This window comes from Coturnix japonica, chromosome 19, assembly GCF_001577835.2.
Source record: "Coturnix japonica isolate 7356 chromosome 19, Coturnix japonica 2.1, whole genome shotgun sequence".
NCBI lineage: Eukaryota > Metazoa > Chordata > Aves > Galliformes > Phasianidae > Coturnix > Coturnix japonica.
In genome coordinates this window covers 2,136,444-2,155,447 of record NC_029534.1, presented here as the reverse complement: position 1 = coordinate 2,155,447, position 19,004 = coordinate 2,136,444, and the positions used below count along the sequence as shown (strand labels likewise).

Genomic DNA, 19,004 nt, shown 5'->3' with positions numbered 1-19,004 from the left:
TATTGCCCAATATGGTGTCACAGCACAGAAGCAGCAGCATTTATAAACCAGTATTTGTGTTACCAATGCAGCTTAAAACCTGCAGCTTTGTTTCTGTAGCTTCTCATTCCATATGCAGCTGAACTCTCTATTTTGCACGTGCCTTAGAAGTAGTTCGAAATCAAAGTGTGATGCTTTGTTTTGGTGAGTAGAAAATGGGGCTCTCCCAAGGGAAGCTATAATGTCTTTCTGCTTTGAAATTGTAATTTCACTGTGGCTTAGCTCACCAACGCTCCTTTGTACCATTGCAATGCTTTATACATGTAAAAATGTAGCAGTGGTTACTAAAGAGCCCACATTGCGTTTAAATATAAAGGGTAACCAAGGCTTTTTTCACACTGGCTCTGCTATGGAGTGGTTCTATAAAGATGGTTAACACAAAAATTCCTGCACTAAGATGTCTCACTTTTCAGAGCAGCTTTTCACCCTGCATTAGATGTCCTTCCTGCAGCTTCTGTTTTCCTGTAGCTCTGGTCAGCAGGCAGAGTCTATCCTGGCCAGCAGCCTGCCCTGTGCATGGTCAGCACCACCCGCCCCTGTCTAAAGCCTGGCCTGAGCTCTTCCAGGAAAACTCTTTCCCAAAGCATTTCCTCTACATTAGAGATAACCTACCTAGGCTATTAAATGTGCATTCCTAAAGCATTGGGACTGGGTCTTTTAAATTGGCTGTTTGTGAAATGACCACTAAAGAATGGGTGGCAACAGTTCCCTGGATCCTGACTAGATCCTGGAAACCCTCTTGACACTGAACGTCGATGAGGTCAACCGCGTTATTCTTCTGCATTTAATTGACATTCTCTCCCTATCTAACTCTCCACACCCCAACGGCTCTTAAAGTCCTATTCATGCCCACTACCCACAAGAATCTGATAACTGCCCTAGTGTCATTGTCAAGTACTTAAACACCAGAGCAGGACCAGTAAAGTAACCTAGATAGGGCTAAAGGAATTAAACCCATGAACAGTCCTAATCATGCCTCTGCGTGGGTTTCTCAGCAAATCCTGTCTCTGTGCCCATCTTGATCAGTGCACCGGGTTAGCTGCTGTCTGTATTTCAACTCATAGAGTTCCAAGCTCTGCATCAGCATTAATAGTGTCTGGTTCAGCTGGTAGGGTGCTTTGGAAAGTTGGCACTGTGTTTCATATATCTCTGTTCAGGCCTTGGAACTCCGAATTTACTCTAAGAAATAATCAGTGATAGCACTAATGTGCCATGTAATCATGCAGCCACCTCAAATGGCAGTCAGCCTTGCTGGGAGACAGCCTCAGGGAGAATGGTGTCTGGATATGAACTGCTCATGGCTGTTTCCAGATCCTACAGACATTTAGGTATGAACTTCCATTCAAAGGGGGCCTTGTCAGCTACACATGGCTTGGATTGCATTGGGTGCTGGGTGACACTCAGGAGCACATCCCTGTCTGTAGCATGATAGTTGTCCGGAGCCTATATCTGGATCCAGCTGTCTGCCTTCCCATCATCTACAAGAAGAAGGGAAAATCAAAAGCTCTACCTTTGTACTGTATTCTCCCTTGTCTGTCACTGCTTAATTGTATCCCTGAATCTTATTAAATTTTGGGGTGAGTCATTACCATGCAGAGGTGAAAACAGAGCTGTGCAAATTGAAGGGAGGAGTGTCTCCCCATGTGCTGAGCAGAATTCCCACAGCACAGAGTAACTCCTATCACTCCACAGATATGTTGCATCATCTGCTTGCTGCTGCCACTAATTTAATGCCCTAAATCCCATATCAAAACACTTGGAGTCCAAAGAGAATATAAAATAGGCTTGGAGTAGGAAATTCATACCAATTAGACATGCAGATCTCTCTTAATCATTGGAGATCTTCTTCCAGGCTCATGCAGGCCTTATAATTGCAGTGCTATGCTGTTCTTATTGCATTGACTATCCACAGAACACACTTCCTTCTCCACCATCTGAATAAAACTGAAGGAGTAAGCCAAGGTGACTGCTCTTCAGTGTCCTAAATATATTTCATTTATGGCTATAGCAGCTCAAGCTTGTAACACACATTATGATCTCCTGTGGGGAAAAGTACTATAGAACTGTCTTTGTCACTGGTCGGGTAATTTCTTTGTGATGTACAGAAAGATCTCTTCTGCTTCACTTTGTACACATCATTATGGCCCCTTGCACTTGCTGTTTTGGTTTCTGGTGCAAATCCAAAAGAACTCCTCTTTCTGAGGCTATGGTTTCTAGCACATCCCAGGCTGTTTCTCCTGTTAACTTCTGGTGATTTAACGTGCCTGTTTGATATTCTGGCATAGCTGGGAATATATTGCTGCAGGCAGGTGGTGGAGGCAGCTCTGGACATGTGTGTATCATATGATTAGGAGCACAGAATTGCACAATAGTTTAGATGCAAGAGATCTCTGGAAATAAGCAGGGAGATGGACTAGATTAAAACACTGTTTGTGGTTGCTTTAAAGCTAAGTAGCTGGTGACTTACTCGTCTCTATTAATCTATTTTAAATTTACTTTACTGATTTGTTTTGGAAGTAAGGGCTGCCCAGAACTTGTTAAATGTGAAAACTCCCAGCATTGCTCTCCTCAACTGAAGCATTTAACATACAGAATGGCGTTTCCTTACATTTCTGTAAAATAACAAGGATAGAGATCTGGATTCTGCCCACACCAAAGCCAGACAAACAACAGCAACAAGCCAAGCCAAGCCAAAAATTTCTGATCTCCTTGAAGAAGAAAGACCAGCTTCTCATAGATGAGGATTTAATTCCCAAACTCTCTGCATGCCTCTGCTATTACAGTAGCAAATTATTGAGTGTGCATATGGGAAAGAAGCCAATGTGCAAACATTCCAATTTGTATGTCTAAAAGACTGGAATCTGAGGCTTTCCTGATGCTTTACGGAGTGTCTGAGATGTGTGTTTTTCAAGGGCTGTGAAGGTACTAAGGTTCTTCTGTTTTCCTTGCAGGTGTGTTACTAGACATCCAGCAGCACTTTGGAGTCAAAGACAGCGGGGCTGGCTTATTACAGACAGGTAAGAGTCTCTGGCATATTTCCTTTGAAACACATCCTTAGGAGGAAAACGAACGAAGATGAGAGTGGGTTTTTGTTGTTGTTTGTTTTGTTTTACTTTGTTGATGGGCAAGAGATGAGGACTCAATGACTTGAGTGCAGAAAGAGCCAAGAATTAGACCTAATTATTTGTAACAAAGTTAAATAAGAGATAGAGCACTACCTGGATTACAAAGCTCATAATAAACCAACAGCAGGATTCTGTTGTTCTTGTTCAGAAGATGTATGTAGCATAAGTATGAGGTGTGATGCCCTCCATGTATTCTACAAACAATCTGCAGAATGTGCAGTATTTGGGAGTACAGTGACATAAAAATGTAAAACACATCAGGAAAATAGTTGAGGATGGAAACTGCAGGAAGGGCTACCAGTGCTTGCATCCATGCGAGCTTATTGATTAAAAACACTTATTTAAGAAGCAAAATTATTGAAATTCTGGTGTCTGTCCTTTTAATGTTGCAGACATTTGCAGACAGAGCTGAACAACCCTAGGAAAAACCAGCTTTTCTGGCCTGTGGTCCAGAGCTGGTTTAAAGGAGTGGCTTTGTCAAGGGATGGGAGACAATGATGTTGAGTAGCAATCTCATGTATGACAGCACATTTCATCTTTCAGGAGAGGTGAAAGGACCAACTTGGCAGCTAATTTAGTTTTTTAAGGAGAGAAGTATTCTGGTTTGAAAGGCAGTTGTAGAATTGTGGTGCTGTGGTTGTCAGGCTGCTCATCTGTAATTAGAGCATCTTGTCATGTTGCAGTACAAACTACTCATATTAGTCCATATTAGGGCTTTAAAAATTCTCTCTTGTCTCTTATGGGACAGTAGAGTTCAGCTATGCTGAAGCAGCACATGTCCAGAACTCCGGGTCTGAGCTTTCTAAGTGTTACTGATTATAAGGTGCATCAATCAGTCATGTTCAAAGTGGCACTGGGTATCTGACAGGTTCTTTTCTACAGCAATTATTTGTTTTTATTTATTGTGCTCTGAGGAACAGATCCTCAGTGTATCATTAAATGCAAAGTGCCTTCAACAGAATATTCTGGTGGAAAACCACACTTGCCAAAGCACATACATAATCTTCATTCCTCTCAGTGGATGAAATCCTTCTGCAGAAGATTTACTGACAGCAGGCAATAGCTAAGCTCCATCAGGGCGTTTCATTTGTTAATTGCAAGACATGTTATTTATTTCTCTAGCAAACACACAGAGCATCTGACAACAGAGTCACTGAGATATTGCAGGATTGCTGCTAAGTGTGTTGTGAGCTGTGTAACCAATAAATTTTGCTTGAAGGGTAACATCTTCCCTTTTTTTCTGATCTGAGAACTGAGAGCTTGACTTTGCCCTTGTTCTGGAGATAGTACTGTAGATGATAATGTATTAATCAGAGCACTACCACAGGAAAAAGCTGCTCACAGAATAATACACCATTTCATGTAAGTAAGGTTAGCAGTGTACACCAAAAAACTTAGTGGATGTTACTTAGGCTTAACTAGTTTCTATTTGGCAGCTGACACATGGCCCATTAATCCTGGTGGAAAGGAACATGCTGGCCTAAACCACTATAACTACTACCTAAAATCTGACTGATCTCTGATTGCTCTAAGCTGCTAACTGGGGAAGCTGGAGTATAAAAATGCCTGACCAAGTTTGCAGAGGAAACCTGCTGAAAATTGGGATTGAGACCAGTATCTCCCAGACCTCTTCCTTAACCTTGAACAGTTCTTCTCTAAGCAGAAAGTCAGAAATATCATCTTACTCCCAGGAGATGGTCTTGCTAACTAATTGAGTGATATGAGATGAAAGACTGCTCATCCTGAATGTGTCCTCTGAATAAACAGTAGATTAGTCTTCAAGTTGTTAATCCTGCATCTAAATGAGTCCTAAATTAATTTACAATGTTAATGAGAAGCAGTGAAATGTGGCATTCACTGTTAATATCACTCATCAAATAGGGTTTACAAAAATAATAATGGAAATCCTTTCAACTGAGGAAGAAGGCTGCACACAGTGCTTTAGGAGGAGATGGTGGTGAAAACTCAAATGGTGAGGGGAAAAGAAATGTACCAAGGGCAGTGCTGGCCTGTGTGTTTGTATGATAACCCACTGTTTGCAGGCATAGCTGGTCTCGTAGCTCTCTTACTCCAAACGTTCTAGAGTCCTGCACTCTCAGCTTCTCTGGTAAGCAAAGGTCCCTGGTTTCTTCAGAACTGCAGAGACGGAATTTGAATTTTTGCCTTGGTTTATATTAATCCCAAGATACAAGTTGCTAGATGTCTAGGAGATGCAATGAAAACTGCTTAGAGGGAAGCTCCTTCCTGTACAGCAAAATTCAAAGGGACACTCCAGCCTTATCCATAATGGAAAAGAGCAGAACATGGTACCCTCTGTAACAAGGATCGTGTGACAGCAGAGGACACGCTGACAGATGTATCACAGATGCTACTTGCTCAGTAGCATTGTGGAGTAACAGGCATAGAACTGTGCTGATTTCAGAGCCTCAATTACCTCTTAATGATACTGAAATTCTGTGTTGATCTTCCTTTTTGAAGAACTGTGTGCACACATATAAATAATAAAGTGCACTTAATGGTCCTTGAGGTCTGCAGCCAAGCCTAATTGTTTCTTTTCATTTCTTGCTGGTTGCTTTTGTTAGATGGATAAAAGGATAATCCTGACTGATCTCAAAAAGTGATGAAACACCTCCATGCCTACTTAAGCTGTGCAGCTGTAATCAGTCAATGCAGCCATAAGCCCAACAGTGCAAAAAGGCTTTCCTATGTATGGAAAAGGGAAGGGGCGGCAATTTGGACTGTCAGAACTATAGGCTTCAAAAACTGCTCCAAATTGTGTTAGCTAACTCACATTTTCTTCCATATACGTTTAGGCCACAGGAATAATGTCCACTGGTGGGCTCTGTTTGCCTTTGGATTTTTCTGTCCTTTCTTTGTTATTTTTTTCTGTGCTTTGTTGCTCTGCCTGCTTTCCCTGCCCTTGAATTTATTTTGCTCTTGTCTTTTGCCAGCGTCTATTTAGCTCTAATAATAATAGTGCCTAGCTCTTAGTACAGTTTGTCTTCTATATAAAAAAATCCTGAGATATACAGGAGGGATAATGAGGCTTGCCCTTTCCTACAGATGGAAACCAGGAGAACCATATGGGAGAAATGTCCTGCCCAAAGTCACACAGCGGGTGTGAGCCTGAGCCAGAATGAGAACTGCAATCCACTTCTTGGACACGGCACTCGACCAGGTCAATGGTCAGACCCAGAGATTTGGTCCTAGCTACTGGGCTCCTTAATTTTCTATTGATGCAGTGTGCTGTGATTGCATCAACCAGGCCATAGGCATTGCTTGTGCCCTGATTAATGCTTGTGACAAAGGTAGCAGGGACAGCTCTTGCCCAAAAGAATCCTATTTTATTACTGACTTACAAGCATGTGCTTTGTTTAGGGCATGGAAGGTGCTGTAGGATCAAACAGGCCTTCTGAATGGTTGGGAAGCCTTAAAACATCTTAACTAATGCATGGTAGAAGAGTGAATACAGAATTTAGCAGACTGAAACACCATCTGCTTTCCAGTAAGCACACTGTGCTGGAGTATGTTTCAATGTGATCTAATGGGAGACTCAGCTGCCTTCTTCCTTGAAGCAGATTTTTTACTTATTAAGGTAGAGTGAGCTGAGATAGTCCAGAGTTTGCTTATCATCCATGTTAAGTCCATTATAAGTTCTGACAGACCTTTTTCCTGTCTGCTAGAATGGTGTCCGATACGCTAAGAAGTCTTGGCAATCTGAAGTTCTGCTTCATGAAAGCAGTTAAGCCTATTTGGAAATCTCTCTGCAATCAAGAATGAAAGTGCTTTTGTGAATCAGTGAGCAGGTTATGGGAAAATGCGTTTGTGCCCTAGTCCTGTCCTGTGTACACCAAGGGCCAAGCTATAAAAATGCTGCTTACAGTGCGAGCAATCACTAGACAGCTCTAGATTGCAAAGTAAATAATCTTTGTTGGGGAGAGAAGGGATGCTAAGATGTCCTTGACTGCTTCTAATAGGAGGTAATTCTAGAGCCAGTGTTGTACTTTGTGTTTTTAGTGTACATGTCAGCATGAATGGGGAAACTTTCCAGTCTGGCTTGCCTTCATTAATGGTCTGATTTTACGGTACTGCATGGTCACTAACACAGAACAGCAATTCATCCCCCGGCCTGTCTGCTTTGCTTAGCTGAAAGAAGGCCTGCCCTAGCTGTTGGCCTAATGAGGCAGGTATTTGGGTTGCTTGTTTCAAGGGAAGCTCGCATGTGCACCCTTAGGCTGTAGTTCAGGCACCTCTTGCCAAGGTTGTGTTCATTTCTGTAATTCATTATAATAATGAGGACAGAGATTTCCCACAGATTTTGAGAAGTAGTTATGATTTCAACCGAATACCTCGTAGTTCTTAACACACACTGTTCATCTCCTGCTTGTATCCCTCAAACTTCGGAATTTCATTCAAGCTCGTTATACTGAAAGTTGAATTTTCTGTTGGTATTATGCCATGCCTTTAATCAACTTCTGTTTAATACCAGCTATGGGATCTCATGTAGCCCTGATCTGTACAGTACTGTGTGTTTCAGACAGAAATGTGCAGAAGGGCATTTTAATATTGACACTGTATTTAGACTTCTGAAAGAAGGTGAGCATGACCTTACCAGTTTGGTGGTTTTTATACTGTTGTTACATATCTAGTGGCTATCAGTTGATGGAGGAGAGAGCTGTGTACTTGTGTTCAAGAACTCGTGTTTAGCTTTCTTTTTATCCTCTCCTCATGTGATGACACTAAAAGCTTCTGGGAGCAACTTGCTTGGCTTTAATACTTAGTTTTCAGTGAACCTTTAAGTTTAATCTTCAAGTATGGTAAGCAGAGGAGTGTTTGGATGTGGTCTGAATCAGGAGGAGCTCTGTATTCCCTTTCTTTGCCTGGGAAACCTGCATTTTGTAGTTAAGATGTGCTTAGGTGGAGTTACCTGAGGTACTTTAATAGAAAGAGAAAGCAGCACAGCAGCTGTTAGGGGTGCTTTTGGCCAAAGGTTTATCTTGCTGTGCAGTCTGTCCTGCCTTCTCCCTCACCCTCATGGTTCTGTTCATCAGCCTGGGTTGATGGTTCAGCTTTGTATTTCCTGGCCCTTGCGCTGCTGTTGAATTCTTTGTCTCAACATGGAAGTGTTCATGCTTCTGACTGCAAGTATAATGACTTGGGAAATAAGAAGTTGTTCAAGGTACAGGATAAGTGAGAGCACAAATGGTTCCTTCCTTGACTTGTAGAGAATTCATGACTCAGAATGAAACTAGACAGCACTTCCTCGATGCTCTTGGTCAGTGTGTCTAGTCCAGCTCAGCCAGCAGTGCATGCACACATCTGGTCTTCACGTGCCTGCCTTCACTTCCTTCTTAGAGTAGAAGTTTTAAAGGTAATCTGTATTATTCAATTGCTCATTCTTAAAAATAAGGAAGGTAGTATAAGAACATACAAAGGAAGGGATGCCTTGATAAGGCAGGTTTTGCATTTCATGTTTTCTTCCTAATGCAAAAGCAGTCAGTGCAGGTCAGTTTGCTGGAAACCACTCTGAACACACCAACGAACTCCTGGAAATGAGTGCCACCAGGAGTATTGGTAGGACCCCAGCTTCAAAGGTGAGCTCTTCATGGGGATAAAACGTGCTTATAATAATCTAAATGAATTCTAGGGAGGGGAAAAAGCCTGAGTGCTTAGGCCAGCTTTGGGTAATGCAGCTGCCTGCAAGGAGTTTTTTGTACTTTCCTAGGAAGGACCTTGTTGCTGTCACTGTCACAGACAGGATGCAAGGCTGCAAAGGCTTTCTGATCTGTTGCCATTGTTCTTCCGTTCTTATGAAGTGGTCTCCTGAGGTTGCTCGAAAGGTCTTTCATTAGGGGACTCCTTATTCGGTGCTTGCTGCCAGCGCCTGAGGCAAAGTGATGGACGCTGCTGTTAGGGAGAAAACTTGAAATTCCATCTGAGGGAGAGACATCTCTCTTCTGCTGCTACTTTGAATTGAACTCCAGTCAAAACTACGGAAAGTTCCTCTGGAAAATGAAAGCAGTTTTGACTGGTAACATTCATAGCAAGTATAGCTGTCATTGCACTAGGTACCACCGTATCTTACAGCCATCTCAGAAAGTAACAGGCAATTGAGCAGAAAACAAATACTGAAATTCCCTCTGTGACCAGCAAGCAGTGTTTTAGAAGTATAAATATGGAGGGCAGTGTTGAGACACTTGTGATCCTCCACAGCTACGTGTCTATGTGAAATGCTAAGGCCTCTGCAAGGGGAGAAATTAGGGGGTAAAAATGAGGGGTAATACATTTCAGCTTTTAAAATTCAGCTTAATCTGGCAAATGTTTGCCATCCTCCACATAATAGAGGCACACAGCATAAGGCCAGTTAGTCTGTTTAGAAAGGTCTGAGCCATGAAGGAAGTTAGCTTACAATATAGAGATGAATTTTCTCCCCTAGAGACTGATAGTTTTCTTAGTTATTGAGGTTAGATTGGCTTTAAAGCATACAATTTTGCTGATCTGCAATAAGCACTCCAGAAGATTATGGCTGCAATTGAATATGAAGGTAAACATTTTGCAGAAGAGCAGTGTGACAGGAGCTTGCTACCAAAGCCTGACATGCTTCTATTCGCCTGTGTGCAAACACATGCTGTGAGTACGATTCCTTGCCCAGATGTTGGTGCTCTGCCCCTGCACTTCTGTGGTGTTGCTGAACCAGGAGCATAAATGCACTGAAGCAAAGTCAAATTTCATCCTTTCATCCCGACCAGAGCAGAAAATGTTTGTAATGAGGCTGTCAGTGCTCTGATGGTTGATAGCCAATTACTTAATTAAAATGAGAGTATGGCTATTTTCCTTTCAAAAAAAGGGAGCATGTATTTCGCCAAGACAGCTACGGTCCAACAGCTCCCTAAAGAACCGTTATTGTAATAACAACAAAGAAAATCAATCAGCCCCTCTGGCTGCCCAGGGAGAGCAGCAGCACAGCACCATGCCCTCCGTGCAGCCCAAAGCAGAGTGATGTGTGTCTGCGAGGCTGCTGTGAGGCTTTCTTCTGCCTCTCAGCATCACTCCCACCCCACCTGCATCATCACCCTCATGCTGGCAGCTGGAAAATCCCTCTGAGCTTATGGCCTTGCTGGAAGGCAACAGCTGCAGGGCTCCTTTGCAGGCACATCAGCTGAGCAGCAGCTTTCTCCAGATCCTGTTGTAGCTGTAATTGAGTTAGCTCATCTGTGCCCAAGCTGTTCATATGGCCTATTTATGTATGTTTGGTCATTACAGGCTGCCTTCAGCTTTCTAAGTAAAACCAGCAACCATTAAGAGCTCATCAGTAGAGGTTAGCAAAGCATTGGTCATTTATTTGTGGATTTCCTTTTATAAACAAACTCTAACAAACTTGAAGCTTTATAAAAAGCTCTGGGAAGAACTGATTAGTAATAAATATGTTGTACTTTCAGTGCATCTTCTCTCTTTCCTGTACTTTCATGGTTGCAACACTGTTTTTTCATGGAGACAGAATGACACCTATAGCACACTGGTTAATGGCTTGAAGTTAAAGCAGCCTTCCTTCTCTGTCTCAAACTGGAAATAACATGATTTCTTATTGTACCAGATACAAATGATATACGTTCCTATTAAGAGAATAACAGATTTGAAGCATTTTCTTGCTAATTAGGTCTGATTCATGGTACTCAACGGGAATTTCAGGGATTGGAGGATTTAGATTATTTTGCATAATCATCTTTAGTCTGTTATTTCTTGGTATGTTCAAGTGCACAACTGTGGTTGTGAAGGTTGTATGGGCAAAGGTGAGCACAAGTGTTCCTGCCTTTAGGAATCTGCTAAAGGCCAGTTTTCAGTCCTCTGCAGGTCTGTGACTTTGCTGTCATGATGGCACCACAAGCTCTGCACCTGCAAAAGGGAAAGGCTGACCTTTGTTTCCTAAGGCTGCAGGGCTGTGGCTGTAGTGTGTGCCTGGCATCATAATAGTGAGAGGATAATAAAGATGTCAAGAAGAGAACAAGACAAAACAGGGATTCTTCAGAGCTCCATTTGTGACTGGAGATTGCCATTGGACAGCATGTGTGTAGAGCATCCTCAAAAACTGTGTTCAAAGAGAAAAACAGAACTGCTGTTCTTTCAGATGTGGTCATCTTCACGAGTGCTTGGAGCAATTACTGACTTTCTCTACTAGCAGCTAAGATTGTGTCTATGTGTTTTAGTCTTGTCAGGGCAAACCGGTCTTGTAGAACTGTCACTTTGTATTGTCACAGTGATGCAGCATTATTGACCAACCTCCATACCTCTGGGATCTCATGCCTAAATCTGGATTGACCAGAACAAATACAAATCCATCCTAATTGTCTAACTAAATTAATGAGGTTTTCCTGCCACTGACTGCTCAGTGGCAACCCAACACATGCCATGTATTGTATAGCATTTTATTTACTATGAGGCCAGTATTATAAAGGAGGAGGTAATTCAGTATTGTCCTACTCTACTATTCAAGGATACAGATCTCTTCTACATCCCCAATCAGTTGTTTATTTTCCAGGTTTCTTCATGTTTTACTATAAAAGAACCTGTTTTGTCCTCTAGACAGTAATTTTATGCTTTCTGTACTTTCCCCAGTAATAAAATTTTATGTTACAGGGCTGCAGTAAAGTTACGAGTACTAGAATGTGTTTACTGGTAAAGAGGTTCTGATCTCTGGTGCATCAGGGATTTGTAAACAGTTACATCTAAACAAAAACCTCAGCTCTGATGCCCATTGAACCATGTGGACTTTGGCTAGGAGTCTAAATCAAACTGCATTAGAAGTATTTTGCAGATTTACAACTCAAAGTGAATAGGAATCAAAAGTAGCCTTGACTTATTTAATCACTGCATTTCTCACAGTATGGAAATGAAAATCAGACAAAGAACCTCACCTTCAGCTACCATTATGTTTTAACAATCAAATGCTGTTTTAGGCAATAGATTTGCATACCTTCTACATGGCGCTGCCCAGGGAAGCAAACTCTGCCACAGCCTCCTGTTCCAGCCCCTCTCTTGGGTCACCAGGTAATGAACCAGAATGGGACTCACTCAGAGGTGATGTTAATTTTTGAGGAGCAGAGGTGGTGTTTGTCCTCATATGTTCTCAGGAAGCTGTTTGTGTTTCCTTTAAGTGTTAGTTGTAGCAGTATATGTTATAGCAAAGTTCCCATTCCCTGCAATATATTGTACCTGACTGTTTCTGCCTGTCAGAAACCACAGGCTGTGGCCAAAGGACTCCAGCCTTTGCCAACCTGTGAGCTGCAGTGCTCTTAAGTGCTATTACCCTTTTTTAGTTTCACCTTTATTAGAGTTCATCCCTGTAGCTGTTGTCTAGGTCTGGGGGGCTGAAGAGAAACATCTATTGATCTCTACGCACCAATGCACAGAGTAAAGTACTGCTCACATCTGTGGCATCACATCCCACTGTATGGATCAATGGTGTACTGTGCTACATGTTGCAGTGCTGACAGCTATTGCTTGTATTTGACCACTTGACAGTGCTTGCTCTTTGCCCAGCATGGTTTCTCGCAGAGCTCTGGGGTTACTGGTATGTTACGGGCCTGTTTTTCTGGTTATTCTTACCTGATTTTCTTTTACTGTGCAGTAGATTTCCCATCAGTTCCCCCTGTGGCAATTATTGTTGTTGGCTGAGGTGAACAAAGCAAATGTTCAGGAAATCCCTTTGCTGGGATTATGAGGGGTAACTCTTGGAGGATTATACAGTGAGGAATAGGAGTGGAATTATCAGCATCAAGCTCCGCTCTGAGCAGCAGCTTGTGTGATGTTGAGTGAAGCACAGACTGTGTTCAGACCTCGTCTGTCTTTGTGTGTTTTTGTAACCAGGTTCTGACCCTGTCACAGCCAAACAAATTGAGCGGTATCGTACAGCAGCTGTCTCCAATGTAAACACGTATGTTAACTGTGTATGCATTCACCCTAAACATGTTGCTTATGTTTGGTATCAGTTGACTCTAGGGAAAAACTGGCACCTCGTGGTGCAACATACTATGGAGAACACAGAGTGCATTGGAGAAGGAACACTGATGAGTGGTATCTGCACTGAAGGAAATACAATCTAAAGTGCCCAGCCAAACAGAGAGATAATGGAGAAGTGCGTGATCAGGCTTGCACCTTTTAAAGCACTGCTTTTGTGCTTATTACTTTACTGAGGACACAAGCACACAAAAGTTATCATTTATGAAATTCTCTGCTTGATCTTGTGCAGCATTCTGTTCTGGGAGAGCATTTCTGGCCATGTCAAAACAAACACTTGGAGATAAATCCAAATGATTTGGTGCGTTCTCTAGCCTGTTGTTTTTTTGCTGATGCTCCTGGGTTTTATGCTGGTAGTATTTGACAGCTTTGCACGACATAAGGAACTGATGGTGTGTTTCAAAGCTCCTTACACTTGTCAGAATCTTCTAGTCTGCACAGTAGTCTGGAACCCAGTTCTCATGTGTTTTGCACTTGGCAAAAAGCAGTAATGCGATCCATCTGCTGGCTGTTGAATTTGAAATGAAGTAAAACAAAATCCATGCAGAGGGTGATGGAGCAGCATACCTATAGTAGAGCTTGTGATAATGCTGCTTTGAAGGCTGAAGCTTTGTGCAAACAGTTGTAAGAATTAGCCCTCTACCAAGGGGTGAATGTATTAAATCATGTTGCTGAGGTTTGCCAGGGCCTTGGATTACCCTATAATCAGAATCTTCTTTACCTCGATCATATCAGCATGTTATGTCTGAGCTTTCAGGTTCAGTGATAAGTAGCACTAAAGGATCTTTGTTCTTGCTTGCCTTGTATAGCACTATTAGAAGGAAATCACTCCTAATGGTGATAGTAGACCTTCCTACATAGCCTTCGCCATAGATCAGATCCTGTAAACAGGGTGCTTCTGAAGCAGGAAGACCCACATGGATCTGAGATTTCTGTAGTTCATATTGGGCGGGCCATTATTCCTGCATCTTAGCTTCCTTGCCCCTGAAGTAGAAATTAATGACATTTTAAGTTCCTTTCTAAATTATACCAAGCCTCACTGTGATTTAAAAAAGTGTGCCACGTCTGTGGTGAGTAGTATTGTTATAACATAAAGCTATAATGAAAATGAACAGTAAAAGAAAAAAAGCTTGTTTTAAAGACAGTGGTGCTCTTGGAGGAGTCTTTATTCTCTGCAGCAGGTGGATGTCAGCAATACTGAGAGCAGTTTGAGTAACACTGAGAGTGTGAGCAAAAGCCCCTGGTGTAGAAATGGCTCCAGCAGATCACAGCAGGACAACATCTCCTGCAGGAAGAGCAGGGTTATGCTCACACACACCTGTAAATTATCCCATCCAAGAGGTGGGGGTTTGGCTATTCTCCTTGTTTGGAAATTTGTTGTTGGGAAAATATTAATGACCTCACAACACATGGTTCTGTGCTGTCTCTAAATGGATTGCCAGTCCCCTGAGGCATGGGCTGTCTGGGTTTGCCTTCCACAGAGCCAAACACATTGTCAGCACTCAATTAGACACTGGATATATGGTTTTGTGCTGAGTCAGAGCTGAAAGATAGCTACTATTTTTTCTTATTGAGCATCCCTGCATAGAGCAAGCAAGCTATTTTCACCTGAACCTAAACCTTTCTAACATTTTTCCTGATGGGAAAAAATGAATCTTATCTAATTGAAATAATGTTGAAAGAGGAGATCTTCTCTGGGAGATGGCAGTGATGTTTTTAACCTTCCAGTAATGGAGGAAATGCAGCCTCTGCTTGTGCCCACGTCAGTGTCTCTCTTTGCTCCTGGCTACACCAAGTGGATCCTGTTGGCAAGAGAAGCCCCGCTCTGAGATATGAAGGGCTTATCAGCCAGTGTAGGAAAAGATCAATGGGGACAGAGGCAGCAGCACCTTAGGAATCAAAGGGTGGAAAGCTGAGGGGTCAGTGCCAGTACAGGGACAGTTGTAAAGAGAAGCTGGCAAAATTTTAATTGGAGAAGAAAGAGGAGAAATGTCAATAGATGCAGGGGAGGATGGTTTCTTTCTCTGGTGTCTAGGCAGAGGAGAAGGAAGGGACTATAAGGGACTATAAGGTGAATTTTTTTGTGATGCTGCACATTTTTGTAATTCCAGTCATGCACACAAAGAGCTGGGCAGTGCTGGCTGTGAAGGTTCCTGTGCACCTGTACAGGGTGGGACAAGCATTCAGAGGCAGAAATAGACACTAAGCCATCCTGTTTGGGCAATTACACTCTTCCTGCGTTCTCACCACAGTCGGCAGTTTAGTGGCTAAGCCACAAAGGGAGGCATAAGGACGAGTATGATCTTTAGAAAATACCTGTACTTAAAAGAACCTCCCTCCTGGGATGGCATTCATTATGTGTCTATTTATTCATCCATTGCTCACACGATAATTTGCTTCTGCAGAAATGTATCTCGGCTCCACCCAGTGCTGGGACTGAGCCACTTTAGCTGGCACAGCTAGAGATCATCTACCAAGAGAAATTAGCAGTACGGCACGTATAATGGTGACTGATGTAGCTCTACCTGCCCATGGCTGCTCTGAATGCAATCCCTACCCCTTCAGGAGCTCATCCCAAATCCCAGTGGATTTTTAACTCTGTCCTGGCTTGCACTATATGTCTCTTCAAGAGCTGTTAATATTCTAAGAGGGCTTTAAGTGTAAATGGAAGAGGAGCTGTTGATTAGGAAGAGGCAAATGAAATGCCAGCTCCTGTCATAGCTCACTCCTTATGTAAAAGATTTGTGGCAGTGGGTTGATCCTGAGCAGCAGCTGTGGTAGCGTCACTTGCGTACTAATTGGGAGTACATGAATACGAAGAGCAGAAGATGCTGATGAAGAGGGCATAGGAGCTCACTAAGAAGAGGCTGGCAAATGTACCAGGCTCCTTTACTGGAACACATCCCTCTGCTTTATGCTATTGCCCTCTCTGCAAATTAATCTAGTGTCTGCTGCCCCTCTTCCAGCTGAATGCACAGGCAATTCTCTGTCTTTCTGATAAGATCTCTCCTTCATAGTGTTTGGTTATCACGGAACCTCAGCTCCTGCTCTAGAGTTACTCAGCTTTCTGTCCCACCTGGTAACATGCCCTGATCCATTCACCTCCTCTCAGCCATCTCAGGCTGTAGGAGTACAGACTGACTTGTTTGCTGTAGAGCCTGTGTCTAGTGGTCAGGAATCTCATCTGTCATCTGCAGGAGTAATTGCAAAAATTGATTCACGGGAAATGCCTAGAACAGGCAAATCCTTTTGACAGATCACACAGCCATCATTTTCTGCATTTATTTGAGTCAATCAATGCTTTGATGCATATTTGGGTCGTAAATACTGTGATCGCAATTGCATTTCTTATTATGACAGCTGCGTTCTATTATCTGTTATTTATTAGGTTCTGTTGTCCCTTCGTTTTACACCTTGTGGAGCTGTCAAGTTGGCTGTTTACTGGTGACAAAGCTCCCAGCTCTATTCAGAACAGAACCTTCCAAAAATAAAGTCTCCAAAGGGAGCTGAGTAAAGGCAGGATGTATTTTGTTGGAGAGGCCCCGGATGAACTTATCTCAGTTTATTGGAAAGGACATTTGGGCTTTTTTCCTACTTTTATCCAAATCCCAGAATTAGACACCACATTCATCATCCTGAGGTCACCGAAGCTAACAGTCCCACTGATCAATGTGCATTTTGAATCATACCTGCTATGTCTCAAATCTGAATTAATCGGGTTATTCATTATTTGAAATATTCAGATGCTGGCTTGAATGTTTCTAATTTTCCCTTGGAAGCTCTTTTAGCTTTATGTCTTTTTACATCATAAAAATGGCACGATATCTGATTCTGAGAGGAATGAATTCCAGCATCCTTGCAAGGGCAAGGTCAAACTGCAGTGGGTGGAGGCAGAGTCATTTTCTGCCCCTCATCCCCAACAAGCAGTCACGCTGTGCCCAGTTGCTGTACCAGCTCTGCAAGGTGTCGAGCACATTGGTGTTCATTCAGGAAAGCTTTTAATCATAGAGTTGACGACTCTAAAGTGCTTAATATAAGCATGTGCTTAAGTGCCCAATTGGACTGGGGCCAGTGCAATTATTGCCTCGCAGGGCTGAGGTTTGTAAGCCAGACTTTGTGCTAGCTAAACAGCAAGACTGTCTGCAGCAATACTGTGGAAATGGGTGTGACAGAATGCTGCACATACTTCTTCTTTGTATCCTAATGCTTATTTATTTATTTAACTGTAAATGTAAGAAACTAAAAAGTAAATCTGTAATTCCCACCATAAACATCGCAGTACAAAGTTGATATACACACAGTTGTATGGTTTACAAAATATATGCAAATGGATGCATAGAATTTGTAAAGCAGCTTTGACATCTTAATGTATTAAAGAAGAAGAGATGTAGATCATATCATAGTTTAGCATTCTATGTGTTTTTGGGCTGTCGTGCATCACTATCTATGAAAAATTCATTATTTGTGTCTTAACTACTTTGGTTTTATACACACGATCCAGTCAAAGGAGTGTGCATCTTTCTCTTGCCCTTTCTCTTCTTATTTCCTCCCACCCTTTAACATCTAATGAATTAAGTTAGGCAGTGGTAGAAGTGGAACTGCCCAATGTGGGCCCAAACTATCTGACCAAAGCTGGGTCTCTAGGTGTCCATGTCTCATGATGTTGGCTGGAGGAGTGAACTTTGAAGTCAAGAAGGATATTCTACCAGGAGGCTCATTCCTGCATGCCAGAAGGTCCTGAATTAATGCTTTGTAGTTCTGAGGGGATACATGGGGGAAAGGGAAACCTGTAATCTTTGTGCTGGACATCCCTGGCCTGTTAGGGCTTTGTAAACTATTTCTGTTAGTGAAATTGTTACTTGGTGATGGGTTTAAATACAAGTTCAGTGCTGGTGAATAAAGAGACTGGAGTTTTCTGTCTGACTGCAGGGCTGGTGCCTCAGTAATATTAACAGTTTCATGGTTGCCATTAGAAAATGATAGAACAGATTAATGATCTTCAGTTTTTGTGGTCTGTTTCTCTCTTTCTGCTGCAAGAGCCAACAAGGGCCCTATAGTTTCCTTTCTGTTTAGAATTCCTTCCAGCCTTCACCTTCTAAATGATGTTTGGGCAAAAGCTCTTCATTTATTCTGCCCTGATTTTGTTCATGCTTTTAGATGTAGCACAACTTCACTGGTCTGAAGTTTCTCTGGGAACGAAAAAAACTGTTTGATTAAGGAAACACCAACTGCTGCAATCCTATCAGACTGCACGACTTTGCAAGCCAGGGCTGCAGCACATCCAATTAAATGGAACTGCTCTCTGGAGGATTTGGTTTGCAGAGAATTAGTTTCCATGTTCTTGGCCTGATGTTTATTAAATGTTTCTTTCGTTTTTCTCCCCTTTGCAGTTTTCATCTGTAGCTTCATGGTGGCAGCGCCGATCTTTGGTTACCTTGGTGACCGTTTCAACAGGAAGATCATTCTCAGCTGCGGGATCTTCTTTTGGTCAGCTGTCACTTTTTCAAGCTCCTTCATCACTGAGCAGGTAAGATCTTTGCAAAGGCTGCAGGGTGCACTGAATAGCCGGACAATGTACCCTTAAAAACACGCAGTATGTTGCATTATCTGACTACCTGGGGGTCAAGTGTGACCTGTGTAACTTCTTTCTTAACTGTGAGATCTTTGATCTTACACATCCATAAAAATAAAAGGTGAAAGTACGCTGAAGCATCACCTTCTGTTGACATAAGGGCTTTGCTTTCAGGGAGATCCTAAAGGAACTTTAAAAGACTATTAAAACAGACTTGTCCATGGCTATAGGGCGGTTCTGTTGCCTTCTGATAT

At 42.4% G+C, this 19,004-nt stretch overlaps 1 protein-coding gene across 7 annotated transcripts in view; it reads left to right on the top strand.

The window, feature by feature from the left end:
* Positions 1–19,004, top strand: part of SPNS2 (sphingolipid transporter 2) — a 117,647-nt gene that overhangs the window by 22,523 nt on the left and 76,120 nt on the right. For all 7 annotated transcript variants that reach the window (XR_004309305.1, XR_001558964.2, XR_004309304.1 and 4 more), the window contains exons 2-3: positions 2,991–3,056; positions 18,569–18,705. Coding sequence is in view for 1 of the 7 variants with exons in the window: in XM_015880552.2 (XP_015736038.1) it covers positions 2,991–3,056; positions 18,569–18,705 (203 nt within the window). In the remaining 6 variants the exon portion in view is untranslated. The remainder of the gene's footprint in view (positions 1–2,990; positions 3,057–18,568; positions 18,706–19,004) is intronic.